Source organism: Rhipicephalus microplus, chromosome X (assembly GCF_043290135.1).
Source record: "Rhipicephalus microplus isolate Deutch F79 chromosome X, USDA_Rmic, whole genome shotgun sequence".
Lineage (NCBI taxonomy): Eukaryota > Metazoa > Arthropoda > Arachnida > Ixodida > Ixodidae > Rhipicephalus > Rhipicephalus microplus.
In genome coordinates this window covers 387,461,878-387,478,975 of record NC_134710.1, presented here as the reverse complement: position 1 = coordinate 387,478,975, position 17,098 = coordinate 387,461,878, and the positions used below count along the sequence as shown (strand labels likewise).

The 17,098-nt window shown below is 45.2% G+C and overlaps 1 protein-coding gene across 1 annotated transcript in view; it reads left to right on the top strand.

Moving 5' to 3' along the window:
* The window catches only part of LOC119161027 (nose resistant to fluoxetine protein 6), a 204,287-nt gene extending 189,937 nt beyond the window's left edge, over positions 1-14,350 (top strand). Inside the window, exon 15 of the mRNA XM_075880084.1 lies at positions 9,822-14,350. Within this exon, the coding sequence (XP_075736199.1) occupies positions 9,822-10,046 (225 nt within the window). The 3' untranslated portion in view covers positions 10,047-14,350. The remainder of the gene's footprint in view (positions 1-9,821) is intronic.
* Positions 14,351-17,098: the final 2,748 nt, after the last annotated feature.

The window sequence follows — 17,098 nt, the reverse complement described above, 5'->3', positions numbered from 1 at the left end:
TCTAACAAAGCAACTCGAATAGGGACTGCAATAGCTCGTTTGCGAGTGTAGTGGAGCCGCGTTACTGTTGTAACCAAATTCTAGAGCCAGTAGGCCACATTAGTATTGAAAGCGAAAGTGGCCCTGTCTTTCTGAAGCCAGAAAACAGCAGTAAGCCTATAATGAGGTACTTGCGCTCTTTGTTGGCGCGGCTAGGAGTACAGTGTCAGAAAATTTATTTATTAGTAGACTCACTCAGACTTTATTTGAGCCATGAGAGTGAGTCTGAATAGTTCTAGCTGAGTAATAATTTGGTGAGTTTGAATTTGAGTGTGTTTGGTTGAGGAGAAATTTGCTGAAGCTGAGTATGCCCAAGGGGTTCCAACCAACAAAAATTAGCTGTACCAGTGACGTTTGGCGTTGGCTATTGAATTCGTGTAAATGACAGCGTCATTCAGTTTGTGGTTATGAATTGCTCATTATCTTCTCAAAGGCATAGTTTTGGCTCCACTGACAGTAGGTTAATGTCATTTAGTCTACGAAATCTGTTCCTTTCCTCAAATGTCACTGTGCCCTGAAGTCTCCCATCAGCAGGTCGCGGGATTGAATCGCGGCTGCGGCGGCTGCATTTTCGATGAAAGCGAAAATGCTGTATACTCATGTGCTCAGACTCGGGTGCACGTTCAAGAACCTCAGAGTGTATAAATTTCCAGAGCCCTGCACTACGGTGCCCCTCATAAACATATGGTGGTTTTGGGACGTTAAACCCCACCTATTGATCAATACCGTGCAAACTCCTTCAAATAAAAGTTGTCACTGTAGACGTAGACGTCGCTTGTGAATACAGAATTCTAGACCAGCAACAGCTTGTACGAGTTTCACATACGAAATATGGAGGGTTCAAAAATCGTATGTAGTGATGTCTTTCCTCTAGTAATGAAATTGTGAGCAGCGTATTGAGCACGATTGGCGAAATTCACGACGGCATTCCCTTAAGGCTGGTGCACACCGGCAACTTGCAGCGGTCGCGTGACCATTCGCGACTGGCGACTAAAAAGCGACTGATGTTTACACCGCCACAGGCTGCATGCGAGCGACCGAAAGTCGCAAAACTGGAGAGTCACGTCCGGATCTCGTTATCAGTCATACCGGCGCCGATCAGCTGATCGCCGTCAGCTGAGTGAACGGAGCGAACCGAGCGCACCGCATTTATTGTTTTCGTCCCTTCTCACACGGCGCTGAAAAAAAAAAACAAGAAAACAAAAATTGAGCAACGCTGATTGGTTCCAGCAGCTTTGCGGCTTCAGTCGAGCGACTGACAAATCAGTCCGGAAGCGACTAGCCAAAGCAGTCGCTTCGCGGCCGTTTGCGACTGTTTGCGACCAGTCGCAAATGGTCACGCGACCGCTGCTAGTCACCGGTGTGCACCAGCCTTTAATCTGTCAAGTGCGTGTATCATGAAGTGCACAATACTTTCCTAATCGGTTGCTTTACGAGTCGTCTACACTGTAATGTATTGGCTCTAATTACGCGAAGGCACCCGAGTAGGCAACAGTAATTCTGTGAGAATATCTGTTGCATCACGGAGTAGCTGCATATAGAAGGGGCGGCCTGCTTTCATGCCGACTGGACGCATTATGTCGTTTTTAGAATTGATCTGCTGGAACAGATAGGTGCGAAGGCGTAGGGAAATTGTATGCACTATAAATTTAGCCTGAGTAGTGTCGTGTGCGTTATTTTTCTTCGGCAATCTACATAAAATAAACCCGTTAAAAATACATGAACCAAAAACAAAAAAAAATATTTTCGATATGCAGAAGCATTTACACCTATGGGGAAGAATAAAATTATTGTCACTCAGAACACTACAGCAAATCACAGCACAACAAAATCATGGAATCGCTTTCGAGAGAAACGAGCAAAAAAGGAAGGCAGGGAGGTTAACCAGATGCTAGTATCCGGTATGCTACCCTACACTGGGGTTGGGGAATAGGGGGTTGAAAGAGAAAGGGAGAGTTAAAAATAAATAAGAGAAAAACACCGACACACACGCACACACAAAATCAGTCCAGTCAGAGGCGTTCCGACAGGCCAGTAGTTCGTAAGAAGCCCAGTAGCGCTTGCACGGCTTTCTTCTGTGACGATGAGTCATGACGATGGCGCAGTATACTTTCTTGTGACAGCGGCTGGTCATCTAACCTGTTTAGTTTATTAGAAAGGTGTTGTCTTTTGAGGTTGTATTTCGGGCAGTCACACAAGATATGTCGAATTGTTTCTTCATCTCCGCAGTGTGCACAGTCGGCGGTGTCGGCCATACCTATGCGGAACGCGTACGCACGGGTAAACGCGACTCCCAACCATAGTCTGCACAGAGTAGTAGCGTCGCCTCGTCGAATTTTTGTTGGAAGCTGTATGCTAAACGTTGGATCAAAGGATCGTAATCTTGCATGCGTAAAGAGAGGCTCATTCCAAAAAGCCATAGAGAGTTGGCGAGCAAGCATGCGGAGCCTCCTAGCAGCGTCCGTCCTTGAGAGAGGTATTGACTGGTTGTTGTCTTCTGTATGGGCTGAACGGGCAGCTTGATCAGCTCGTTCGTTACCAATAATTCCACAGTGGCTTGGCAACCACTGAAATATAACGTGGTGCCCGTTCTCTGTTATATGGTGTAGCATTTCTGCTGTTTCAAATACCAACTGCTCGTGTGGACCACGGCGTAGATTTGACAGAAGTGACTGCAGTGCCGCCTTGCAGTCGCAGAAAATCGTCCACCGTTGCGTGCTTTGGTCGTTAATGAAACGCAGCGCAGCGCGAAGCGCTGCAAGCTCTGCTGCCGTTGTTGTGGTTGCATGAGCTGTCCTGAATTTGATGGTTGTGGCGTGCGTTGGAATAACGACCGCTGCAGTTGAGCTGTTTGGCAGAACGGAGTCGTCTGCGTAGACGTGGGTGCAGTCTTGGTACTTCTCGTACAGCAGAAGTAAGGCGACCTGCTTGAGGGCTGTTATTGAGAAATCTCGTTTTTTCTGGATGCCTGGTGGCTGTTTGAGGCACCATGGAGGAATTGAAGGTCTCGCCGCGGGCGTAAAACCAGTTGGTAGGGAGTCACCATGTGTAGTTATTGTTCGACAAAAGGAAGTATGAGGTCTATCCGCTGGTAGAGAGGCTAGGTGGTGATGGAGAGTTCGGTCCACATGCCTTATGTGTATCCTCAAAGCTTCAATTTCAATATGGGTCTGCACGAGGTGGTCTTTGGCTATAGCTATAGTCGCTATTGTTGAGGCACCCAGGGGCAGACCTAGACATATCGGAAGCGCCTGTGCCTGAACGCTTTGTATCATGCGTCGACTTGTTTTGCTGGCGTTTGATAATGCAGGCAGACTGTATCGTAAAGAGCCAAGGAAAAGCACCCTGTACAGTCGTAACATAGCATTCGGCTGCATTCCCCAAGTCTTTCCAGTGAGAAACTTGAAAAGATGGCATATGCCTGTCAATCGCTTTTTCAAATACGACACATGAGGGCTCCATGATATGTCTCTGTCGACTATGACACCCAGAAATTTGTGAGATTGACGATATGGTACATTTTGACCGTTAATTGACACTCTGTAATTTGACATGGGTTTGCGCATAAATGCCAGAAGAGCGTACTTTCCGGAGGAAATTTCCAGGCCTCGATTGCGTAGATGCAAAGCAGTTGCAGTAGCAGCTCTCTGTATTCTCGCTCGTAACTGCAGGCGAGTTACCGCAGATGTCCAGATGCAGATGTCATCAGCGTATGTTGATAGATAAATATGGTTTGGTAGGTGCGTATGGAGAGCGATTAGTGTTATATTGAATAGCACGGGGATCAGTACACCACCCTGAGGGACGCCACGACAACTGAAATGTGTAGACGTGTTCCTGGTCTCTGTACTCACAAAATAGGATCGCATTTGGAGATAACTGCGTATCCACTTAAACATTCGGCCACCCACTCCAATCTTTTCTAGTGCGGTAAGGACGGCTTCATGTGTAACGTTATTAGAGGCTCCTTTGACGTCAAGGAATAGACAGGCGCAAAGATGCTTATGGCCTTTCTCGTGTTCAACGTACGTGATTAGGTCGATGACGCTATTGATCGATGATCGACCACGTCGAAAGCCAGCCATGGCATTTGGGTAGATCTCATGATACTCCAAGTACCACTCGAGTCGGCCGAGAATCATTCTCTCTATCACTTTACCCACGCAACTAGCCAATGCGATCGGGCGATAGAAGGAGAGTTCCAATGGTGATTTGCCAGGTTTTAGTAATGGTACTAGACGACTAGTTTTCTAACTTAAGGGGACAGTGACCTCTAGCCAACAATCATTATATAGCTGAAGTAGAGCTATTCTCGCGCGCTCACCCAGATGACACAGGGCTCTGTAGGAGATTCCGTCAGGGCCTGGTGCGGAGGTATGTTTGAATGAAGCGAGTGCTGCTTTGAGCTCCTGAATGGTGAACGGGAAGTCCATACAGCATTCACGTGGTGGCGGACAACTGCTCGAAAGTGGTGAGCTGCTGATGGCTGCAGTTTGCCCTGATAATCCGGCACAGAACTCTTCAGCAACGTCCACATCTGGTCAATTTTTGTGAAGGGCAAAGGCCTTGAATGGTGACTTCTGAATGGGCGATAACCGCAAACCTCTAACCGTCCTCCATATCTGCGATAAAGGCTAACGAGGGTCGGGTGACTCGCAGAAAGTAATGCAGCGTTGGAATTCTAGCTTGTCCAACCAACGTTTGATCTTCTTCTGCATACGTCTAGCAGTCCGTAAATCTTCTATGTCCTTCGTGCGCCGGTACCTTCTTTCAGCTCGTCGTCGCAAGGCTCGAAGCCGCTCCAGCTCTATGTCGATGTCCATGATTCTTACAGGGCATGGGATCGTACACACAGTCTCTTCTACAGTGCTCTTGATGGCCTCTTGTAAATCGGATATGTGTTCTTGGCAATGGTCTTCCATACGAGACTGAAATTTTTTCCAGTCCACCCTTTTAACCATGTCGCGCACTTTAGGAGGCGACAATCCTCTGATCTTGACGTATGTTGGAATGTGATCACTCCCATGCGTTTCTATATCCGTGAACCATTCAGTATGCTTCACTAGGCTTCGCGAAACAAAAGCCACGTCGAAACAGATACTGTATGTGGAGCCACGTAAAAATGTAGGACTGCCATCATTCAGTAACCAAAGTTGGTTGTCGGAGGCAAAAGACACCAAGCTTCTGCCCTTCATGTTGGTATTCTGACTTCCCCATAATGTATTATGAGCGTTAAAATCCCCAGTGATAACACACGGGTCAGGAGTTAATGCTATTATGTCTCGTAGTCTTTTTTGATCGAAACGGCTTGATGGTGATAGGTATGCGCCAACCACAGTGATGTTGAGCCTCCTCTTTTTCACTCTTAAGCATACGTATTGGTTTCCGTCGTGAGGTGGTACAGGTTGAAGGATGTAAGTGAGGTCTCGGCGAATGTACACCAGAACCTTGCTGCTTTCAGTAACAGTAGACGATATAAAAGGTTCGTATCCCGAGAGTCGTATTGCACTCGATAAGTTCGGCTCACAGATGACGATTACGGGAAACATGTTGACGTACACAAATCGACGAAAGTCACTAATGCGCGATCTCAGTCCCCTGGCATTCCACAGCAGTATTGCTGCTTTACGAACCTCATCCCTGAAAGACAGTGGTGGGTTAGCCATGGTCTACTATAGGGCTGCTAGCACTGGACTAAGCGCGTCCAGTACTTGAAGGGCACTTTTGGCTGACGGTGTATTCATCTTAACAACATGCGAATGGTGTCTACTAATGATCTTGGCATCACCATTACGCGATGATCTGGCTTCCCGGCCGTTGCAGCATTTTGTGCTTGTTCTTGAGGTGGCTTCTGTTGAGGCTCAACAGGTCGTGTAGGCGGCTTCTGTTGAGGCTCAACAGATCGTCTAGGCTGAAGGGGTGGCCATTCCTTTGGAGAGAGAGATCTTCCAGCATCTTCCCTTTCAGCGCAGATGTTTGCCGCGCTAGGAGCTGCGCCTGTCGATTTCACTTGAGTTTCTGACTTTCTCGTCAGATTTTGCACTGTCCTTCGTGAGGACCTTCGACGATGACGGCGCCTTCGCCTTACTTTTTGCGCAGCTTCTCTGTGAGTGGAGTTGTCTCGCACCATTTGCCTCAGAATATAAATCTCTTTCTTAATCTGAGGACAGTCCTTGGAGGAAGCACTGTGAGCTCCTTGGTAGTTGGGGCATTTCAACGTAGTTGCATTACAGTCGTCTTCTAAGTGGTGTTCAGCGCATCGGGGGCACACTGCGGAATATCTGCAAACGCCCTTCACGTGGCCAATCTTCTGGCACTTGAAACACTGCATATGCTTTGGAATAAATGGGCGAACCTGGTGACGGAAATGGCCAACCTTCACGTAAGAGGGAAGACAGTCACCCTTGAATGTTATTCGCACACATCGAGAGTTGCCTAGGTTACCAGCATGCACAATGACGTCGTTTTCACTCACTGGTTTTATCAGTACTGGAAGATCTTCATTGGCGATTGCAGTGTCTATGTCATAGATAACTCTTGTTACGGTGTCACCATTCACTGGTATGATGGATCGGACTTTGATGTTTCCCAGCTCCGACACATGCTGTAGCGTGTTCAGTGCACTCGAGTTCCTCACGTCGATTGCCAAAATATTCTTCCTCGTGTTTATCCTGATGTCCTTAATCTCGTTAGGCACAATGTTTTCAAGGTACAAGGACAGTGCTTGCCTGTTGAGGAAGCGTAGATTGGCAGTAGTAGTCTGCGGCACAAACAGAATGGAGTGACGCCATCACTGAGGCGCTGTCCTCACAGTGGTTGTACTTGATACCGATGATGCATTCATGATTCTTCGTTTGGCCTTGCGGTAGAGCACAGGTTCGAAGCCGTATTCCGAGGACTCGTAGTCTGATGCAGAGTACAGCTCGTTGTCCTCGCACTCACTAGATGGATTACCACGCTTTCTTGAGGCAATGCCCGTGGATGAACTGGTACTGGTCGGGATATCCGGGGATTGTACATCCATGACCATGATGTAGGGGGCTGGAGACCCCGCTGCTGCGCTGTGAAACGCAGAAAATACAGCACAGACCGGAACATGTGTTCCACAAGAGAATCGTTTTATCTTCCTCTCCCGAATTGTTTTCGAGATTTTCACACTACAAACCATGAAAACTGTGCACTGAGGTAACACCGATCAATAAACATTTGCGTCTGGTAGCTGCGTAAATTACACAAAAGTATTGCAAACTAGAAAAGAAGATATCCACAATGATCGCCCCCTGTACTAGATGCTTATGGCACTAGCCTTGAGAGAGCTATGAGCGGTCCTCACTCACTGCTCGTACATAGATTTTGTCAATGTCTTTGTCATTCAGCAATTTCAACAAATTTTCCCGGTTTTAAAATATAGGTATATCTTTTCTGAGCTTAAGTCACAGTCGGACAAATTTTCATAAGTCGCTCCTACAGCGTCGCATGCTCGACGGGTACCCTGCCTGCGCAGTGTCGGCTCAAAAATGAAGCTGACACGCATCGCTGAGGGACAGACTGCATTTGCCCTCTTTATCGGCTTTCGGTATAAGTACCTGTGACTCATTAAACCAGTGTTTTTTGCTCTTGACATTCGGAGATCTAAGACTACGACGCATGGTGTGGGAAGTGGGGTGTGAACCCTCGCGAACTTAATAGGTTGGCAAATATAGACTAGAATTGTCATCGCTTGCAGGCGGAAGCATTCTTTAGTAAAGGTTGGAGGGGGGGAGGGAGGACTGACCACGTGGAACAGATGACCACAGTAATGTGTGGTTTGTCCTTATCGGATGCTGGCTGCACCGGCCACATGTGTCAGCTCCCCGTCAGTTATGACTTAAAACCGCAGCCCATTGCTTGGGCCGCTTCTTCTGATGATAGCTGGGGTCAGTATTATATCTGCTGTGTCTAAACGTAGATGCGTCGTGAGAAATGATATGGTCAATATTGAACGTACAGTACGCTTTCGCTTGCCGCGCTGATGCTGCTGCTGGTTAAGCGTTTTCATCAAGCTGGAGACGACGAAATAGCTAGTTATGTTCCGTGATCTTCGTGCCGACAATTTTATCGGCGGCTCCGTGACGTGTTCTTGAAACGTGAAGGCCTTCAGTATTATTTTCACTGATTCTTGAAGGTCAACCTTCTACAGCCTCGATCGACCCGCCGAGGTGGTCCAGTGGTGATGGCAATTCACTGCTATCCCCAAGGAAGCGAGATCGAGCCCCGGCTGCGACGGCTGCATTTTAGATGGCGGCGAAAATGTTTGAGGCCCATGTACTTATATTTAGGTGCACAATATAAACCGCAAGGGGCTCAGCCCTCAACTACAATGTGTCTCATAATTCTATTGTAGTTTCATACCAGATATTATTAGTATACCAGATAATATTACCACACAAATTAATATTATAGTTATTACTGCGTTATCAATCTGACCAACATTATGAGCGACGAATTTACCAAGCTGGTGAGTCGTTATGATTTTAGGTAAATCTTACGCCATATTCCACCTCACACGTCAAAAAATGTGGCAGAAGAAATAAATTGCGGAATATAGTCAGCGCAACCTACATATAAACTAATCTTGTCCTGTCATATTATGCTCGAAAATAACATTATAAGACTGATCAGCACCAAGCACAAACGCGGTCATGTTCCGTCACGCTATACACACCTCCTTCATAAATCCTAGACCAATTGTTTTTCACGCATGGCTCCTTAAGATACATGTATTTGAAAGGCAGGTTAACCAAATTTGTTATGTCCATTTGCTATCATTACTGTCAGTTTCTCTCAAATATAGGAAATGGCTACTGAATTTGCATCACATTCCAAGACTGGAAAGATTTACAGTATTTCGCTGTAAATAGGTTCATTGTTGACTTCGGCTGAGAATTTATTAGGCGAAAGGCTGCAGTTTCTGCTGCCACTGTTGCCTCCAATTCAAACTTAGTACTATTGTGTATACTAAAGATGCAATAAATCAAATTCATCGCATCCTCGGTTGTTTGTTATTATTCGGGAGACGCTTCAAGGAAGCATTGTATCCCGAGCTTCGGTGCTATAGAGAAGCGAAAGTCCCCAATCATACTCTTCCGAACTTGGTGCAGGTGGAGAAACAATCTTGCGCGAGAAAAAGGACGCGCTCAACCAATTCAGCCGCCTTCATTTTTGCTTGCTCATTGTTTCTTTATAACGGTATTTCGATAAAATCAACTTATTCTGAGAACGTTTAACCGGTACCATTGTTCTCGTTTAGCGATAAAATTTTAACGAACAAATATTTTGAAGTGTGGGTGTCGCAAAACTTTTCGATGTAACTGAAATCAACCGCATTGTGCCTAAACTTCTATCGCATTTGCGCACGCACTGAAATGACACTCAAGTTTATTGCGGGTGTGACATGAATCCAGGATAAAGTAGAAGTGGTTGTTTTTTGATTGATATTGATATGTGGGGTTTAACGTCCCAAAACCACTATATGATTATGAGAGACGCCGTAGTGGAGGGCTCCGGAAATTTAGACCACCTGGGGTTCTTTAACGTGCACACAAATCTGAGCACACGGGCCTACAACATTTCCGCCTCCATCGGAAATGCAGCCGAGTGGTTGTTTTTTAAATGTTAATTTGTTGTTGCCGATTGTTTTGCAAGACTCATAGAAGCGGGAGCATCATAGGGGCAAGAGATGCATGATTATGGCGACAGTGTGTTCACTTGTGACTTAACCCTGATTTTACTCTGTCACGCAGCTCACGGATGCCATTTCACTGCTGTTCCTCAGCTTGTTCTTCGCCTTCATCTTCTACATTGTGTGTGAATGCCCAATCACCAATCTTGATAAGGTGGCGGTGGACGCCATATTGAAAAGAAGAAGGCGAGATGCGTTGAACGATGCCCCTCCAGCGAACATCTACCCCAACAACATTGAGCTAGGCGGCTGCGGTACACAGGGTCTTGCTAAAAGCTTCAAATGATTACATCAATGTGCATTATGCTCGAGATATTTTACATAATTTTTGTTTCCTATACTTTCTATGTGTAGTGCTTTCTATGAATCGTTTAGGCATCAGAATTCGTATTGCCCCCTTTCACCAAGAACTTGTATACAAACGGCACGTTGGGGGTGTGAAGGAGGTGATCATTTGCCTCTCCATAACTGATGCCTTCAATTGGTGCCGCTTTTCGCAAACAATAACGTATGGGTGGATTCAATGTACAGGACAGATTTCTATTTATAGGTAACCAACTCAAACACCGTGTGCTTGTGTTTTGGTTGTTGTATTTGTTTGCACCTACACTGAACATCCAATTTCTGTTTTGCATAATCTTTTTTGTTAACTTTGGTCAAGGTTTCTTACTCTCTCTTAATGTCTTGTTTTCACGTGTTTTGTAATTTTTGAACACATTTTATTGGCGAAATTTTTCACACTTTCATACCGCTGAATGAAATAAATTAAAAAAACGCTGAATTTACAAAGCCTCTTTTTGATGACGGATTTATTAGCTTTCAATATGTGTCAGGGGACCGCAGATGATTTTGAGTAAGTAGGCCTTTGGTTTGGTGCGTAGTGACACCACGGACCCGAGCTAACGGGGCAGCGGGGGGTTGATTCCCTCTAATGCCTAGCCTTGCGTAGCTGAGCCTTGTCCAGGCCGAAGGGGATCTTCAGGGTTGAGCTGATGCTGGGTAATTGGCACTTTAAGGCCCCTGGCGGAGGCCACACACCACTTTTGCCTCAGCTTCAAATAGACGTACCCGGCACACCTGGGCTGACCCAGCGAGAGGAAATCAGCAGTCGCCTTTTCCCACATTTCTCTTCCTACGTCTTCGCCTTCATCTCACTTTTTATCTGTCCTGACATCTTCTATCTTTCGCTTACTTCTACTTTTTTTCTAGGGACGAGAGTTATCTTGTTATATTTGGTTATAGCGGCGACGCATGGCTGGCGATTTGTTCTACCTTGCAGCATCCCCTTGTTGGGCTTGGTCGTGGGCGGGCAACATTCCCACCGAGTATTATGTTTCCCGTGTGGCATACTATCTCCCCACGCTACCTGATTGCCACCCAAAAAGGTGGGGCACCGAAAGAACTTTTCCACTCCAGGAACTTGAACAGTCCTTTCAGAAGTATCATGTCGTGCACAGTCAAAAAGAAAACAAAAGAGTTCATTCAATTTTGCCTTTGCTGGTCTCCAAAACAGTTGCAGAAGCCAGCCCAGGCTACAAGGTAACCAAGTTGGGAAGCGGCGACCTCCCCCTGGAGGTACACGACAAGCTCCAGTATGACAACTTATTTAAAATAGTAGCATTCGAGGATGGGCCAGTTTCAGTAGGCCCACACAGGTCGGTGCCTACAGTGCGTGGTGTGGTCTCTTATGATGACCTCCACCAACTATCTGAAGGAGAATTGTTAGAAGGCTTGCAAGACCATAACATAGTCAAGGTACATAGAATATTTATACGACGAGACAATAAGAAAATACCCACTAAGCACATAATTATAACCTTTCCTACCAGCCACGTAACCAATTCAATTGAAACAGGCTACCGTAAGCTCCGTGTCAGGCCCTATGTACCAAATCTCTGTCGATACTTCAAATGCCAGCGCTATGCACATGGATCGCAAAGCTGCAGAAGGCGCGCCACTTGCGTAAAATGTAGCTCCAATAAAGAAACATTTTACAATTGTACTGCTGCAGCCCACAATGCAAATTGCAAAGGAGATCATTCCGCCTACTCGCGACCATGCCAATCCTGAAAAAAGGAAAAAAAAAATCACAGCACATTCATGGAATGAATGATGGGGATTATGGCGAAGGGCTCGTCGATCCGTCCGTGCTTCCTCTGTGCGCCCGCCTTCCGTCCGTACGTTCTTTCTGTAATTGTTTCTTACTAATTTAACTTTTTTTCTACTAAGTCTGCTAATGCAGGGTAGCTTTTTTAAGCAGCATGTTTCTTGTTGACAGAGTGGGTATGGTAGCCTATCAGCAGTTAGGCGAGCTTCCTTTTCTGTTCCAGCGTGATTTACACGCATAAGTAAGACCACGTTTATGCAGCTGTCTGGCCTTGCAGAGTGATCTGTTCACACAGATCACTCTGCAAGGCCATGTGCATGGCCGCCCTCTTCGCCCTCTTTGTGTGCCCCAATGAGAAAGGCAGCAGTGGCCCCCGCCACAGTGGTCTAGTGGCTAAGGTACTCGGCTGCTGACCCGCAGGGCGCGGGTTCGTATCCCGGCTGCGGCGGCGGCATTTCCGATCGAAGCAGAACTTTGTAGGCCCGTGGCTCAGATTTGGGTGCACGTTAAAGAACCCCAGGTGGTCTAAATTTCCGGAGCTCTCCACTACGGCGTCTCTCATAATCATATAGTGGTTTTGGGACGTTAAACCCCACATATCAATCAAAGGCAGCAGTGGCTTCCATGGAGGAGACTTATACCACCAACTTGTGCACCATTTTGTAAAAAGCTGTGTTAAGCGCAGGGATTAGATTGTAAAACATTCGGGAATCATATGTGTTGCCACAAGATGCTGTATCTTGCATTTCCGATGGAGGCGGAAATGTTGTAGGCCCGTGTACTCAGATTTGGGTGCACGTTAAAGAACCCCAGGTGGTCTAAATTTCCGGAGCCCTCCACTACGGCGTCTCTCATAATCATATAGTGGTTTTGGGACGTTAAACCCCACATATCAATCAATCAAGATGCTGTATCTTGTGCTGCAAAACCTTCATACTGGGCTTGACAACCTATTGCAGTCCACAGATTCTACCAAATTAAACAGTAAAAAATTATCGACATAACAGGAGATCGTACAGCAGTGAAACTTGAAATAGGTTATTATTGTTCATTTAAATTCTGGTTAAGTGCAGGTCTTTAAGAATTGATACAGTGCTTGATTCAAAACTAATACCCTGCTGTAACAAATACACGTTTAAGACCTAGCCAGGAAAAGTAGACTCAGGTAACAGCGCGAGAAACACTTCCAAACACCTGCCAGTGACATTCAACACTTTCCAGGGAAGGATACTGCTCAAAGAAGTTCGATAGCATCCTTGATGCAGAGCAGTAGATCCTTTGCGCTGGCAGGCTGTTTATATTTGGTTAATCATTGCATTGATCTTTAATGACTTGTACTTGGCCTGGGTCGAAAGAAAAAATATTAATAAAAGGCTGATGACTACTAGTGCTGTAAGATCCTCCTGCTTTGAAAAATGATTTTTCGGTGTTTCACTAGGCAGAATCAATCGGCTGGGAGTAGATTGTCGTGCCCACTTTGAAGCTTTCATAGGATGTGCTCAAACTTCTTGAAATAGCGTAGCTGCTTCTTGAATGAGGCACGATTAAATTCTTGAACTTAGGGTTGTTTATCAAAGGATAACACTCATATTGGTGGTATGAACATTGTGCTTGGAAGCTATTGCTGCTTTTGTGTTCGGTACTCAAAAGTGGCTAAAAGGCGGAATATGCACTTCCCTTTGCAGAATGCTCTATAGCAATCGACTCATCTCAAACAAGGTGGATGATGCATTGTCCGAGTCAACATCCCATTTTAAAATTGCGGGTTTCACTCAACATGTGTTGTTGTTGGTAGCTGTGAGTTTGCTTACGTATGTGATGGATCCTAGGCAGCAAGAGGAGTGGCTGGCCGCATCGAAGGCCCAAGAAAGGAAAAAGGTAACTGTGTACATTGCATGTACAGTGTTTCACGCAGACTCAAGGAGGTAGGGACAAAGTGTTGAACTACAAGCAGTGTACTTTCTTGCCTGTGCAGATCCACCCCTTGAATGAACTAAAAAGGCTGCAGCTCTGATCACAGGCAGAAGTGTGTAACAGGTTTTAAACACAAGGTGAACACAATCCCTTTAACAAAGAAAAATGAGCCCCTAAAATTTCCTTTTGTTCACTCATATGGAGGGCCTCGTTCCTGTAGACTTGATGCCTTTAGGTAGTGTAGGAGAGCTTATTGTCAGCTACTAACACGTAGAAAGATCACGTGCTACGAACCGTGCCCACTAACACTCCCATGTTTATGTGCTCGGAAACACTCGATCGATAATGTCTACAAAAGGACAGCCGCCGCTTTAGCTAATAAGAGCTTCGAATGCATTATCCGAAGGTTGAGGTTCAGTCTTTGCTTGTGGAAAGTTGTGTGTTTGTCCACCTTAATTTCTGAACATTTTAATCGTTATTGCTGTACTATAGTCAAAAAGCTAGACATAACGTCTCCTATATTTTTCATAGGCTGATTGTCTGTTCTCATTGAAGGACTGTATATACATCTGCACTGCTTTGTAATAAATTTCAGTTGGAAGATGGTGCTGCATCTTTGTATCTTTTGTCCATCCAATTGCATTTGCTCGGAGCAGCATTTGCAGGCGAGTTAACTTTTGGGATAGGTAAGCAGGGGCATGGTTGTTGTCTACAAAATATCAACAAGTGATATATGCTGGAACACACTTAAAATGAACTTTACAGTGCTTGTCATACAATTACTTGCAGAACACTCCTTTGGTTTCTGTCTAAACAACCCACCGCCTTCTAAGTCATAAGTTTGTGTTGGCTTCCGCAAGCCTTGCAAGGGCTCTCCTAACAGACTGTCGAAATTTGGGCTTGTTGGTGCATTGTGACGACTGAAAATAGCGCTAAGAAACGGGGACACAAGACGAGGACACACGGCACAGGCGCTAACTTCCAATATAATGTTTATTACCAACGCACGCTCGCCTATATCACCAAGAAAAATAACATCACATGACATGAATGATGCGCACAAAAAAATTAATTTCTTAGAAAATACAATTCTTTATCACTGAGCGTAAGAGAGGGAGTGCTGACGCACTTAGACCCCAGTGAATCGATAGCCTCAGCCTCAATAATCTCTCTAGTAAGCTTGTCAAACATTCTCTTGATAACTGTGCATGCATTGAATATCGGCGTGCAGCCGCAGGATTTACAATGTATGGCCAACCAACTCCCCTGGCCGTTTTTCACATTATTATAATGTTCTCTTAATCGATCATTAAGGCAACGGCCCGTCTGTCCAATATACTCTTTACCACAAGAGAGCGGGATACGATAAACAACGCATATGATACAGGGAACATAAACAGTTCGATGCTTCTTACTACAACCTTTGGGTTTTCCGTCACGGTCATGAAGGCCACAAAGGCTGACTAACTTCTTGGGAGCCGAAAAGACAACCCTAACTTCTAAGCGCTTAGCTAATTTCCTTAGGTTGTGCAATATCTTGTGATAGTATGGTATGACGACTAGGTGCTTCGGTTTCTCGGAATCACGACTCGCTGTACATCCTGGTTTGCGAAGCGTACGAAGCAAGCCTTCTGCAACTGAAGTTTGGACGTGCATACGATAACCTGCTTTCAACAAACGGTCTGACTGATTATGAAAACTATTGGTGATTTCGTGCTTACAAGATTTGCTTAAAACATGACGAAAACAATGACTGATGATGCCTCTTTTCACTAGTTTGGAGTGAGCTGATTGGTAAGGAAGGACCGGTTTGTTCATACGTGGTTGGCATGCCCAACATATGCGGTTAGGATGAAAGGTGAAGAGGACATCGAGGAATTTTATGGCATTGCTTTCAGGCAGTTCGTGTGTGAGAGTCAAGGGTTTAAAACACTCAGAAAAATGTGAAATTATTTTTGCCAAACCTGTCTCATCCGCTACCGTGTCGTTAGTTAATAAAACAAGATAGTCATCGACATACCGGAACACTTTTTTTATCTTCAAATTATCAAGATGTAGATAAATCGATCTGTCAATTCTACTTAAAAATATGTCGCCTAAAATAGGCGCAATGCAAGACCCGATACAGATTCCGTCCTTTTGAATAAAAGGCTTGTCATTCCATGAAATGTAGGTCGTCTTGAGGTAAAATGATAAAAGTTCTAAAAACCGACTGACAGGAACACCACACTCGGTTTGAAATATAACAGAACCAAACAAATCTATGCACTCTTCAACCGCAGGAAGCAACTGATTATGGGGAATAGAATAATACAAATCAGTCACGTCGACTGAAAAACCATAAACATGCTCATCGACACAAGTTTTCACATAACCTATGACTTGATCAGAACTTTTTACTATGAAAGGATCATCAACGTTAAGCCGGTTCAACTGTTCTTGCAAAAAGGTAGCAATCGATTTTTGCCATGTATCACATTCTGAAACAATTACCCTAAAAGGCATATTGCTCTTGTGAGTCTTTGCATTAAAAAACACTTTTAAAAAGTCATGCTTACTATTTGTGATGCCACCGACAACTCGAGAAAGGTTAAGGACTTCTTCAAATGAAGAGGGGGCACTCTGGCATGGGAACACAAAGGCTGAGCAATTTTATGGGTCATGCATATTTACATCTCAGAGGCAAGTATCCCTGCACCCAGAATGCCTTCATTGAAGAAAGTTATCTGTGTGGGGACCACATCCACGCGGTTTTGTATTCATGTAGCCAGCTATGTTCGCATGAAAACAAGGTTGCATCTCACCTCACTTGTTTAGCGCCCTCTGAAATCGAAATCGTGACTGAGCACTGTAAAACCTATCTCTAGTTAACTAGCTGTTCCATCCACGATGAGTGTGTCATTAACTACTTATTGCAACAGAAAAAAACGCTATGCAAATATTTTGTATGAGTGCTCAGGCTGTGTATATGTAAGATAATTGAGCCCTTAAATGCTCTTTTTGATCTGTGGCATGCAGGAAGGTCAGTGGCTCAGACAGGAACCACACATAATAATACACTCTGTGAGCACCATTGCAGTATATAAACAGCAGTTTAAAGGTTTCTCGGAATCCTTGCGTGGGTTGATGGGTTAGGCCCATTTTTGAAGACAGTGTGTTTCTTGCACTTAGTCCAGTTCAAAGGATCAGGGAGAGAGTAGAGGTGGAGCTGATTGCAAGGTCAACTGACGCATGTGTAAGTATGCTATCGTTGCACATTTGAGATAGAGAGCGCTCTATTTTTGTGGGAATCAGGGATGCGAGAAGTTAGGCTGCAT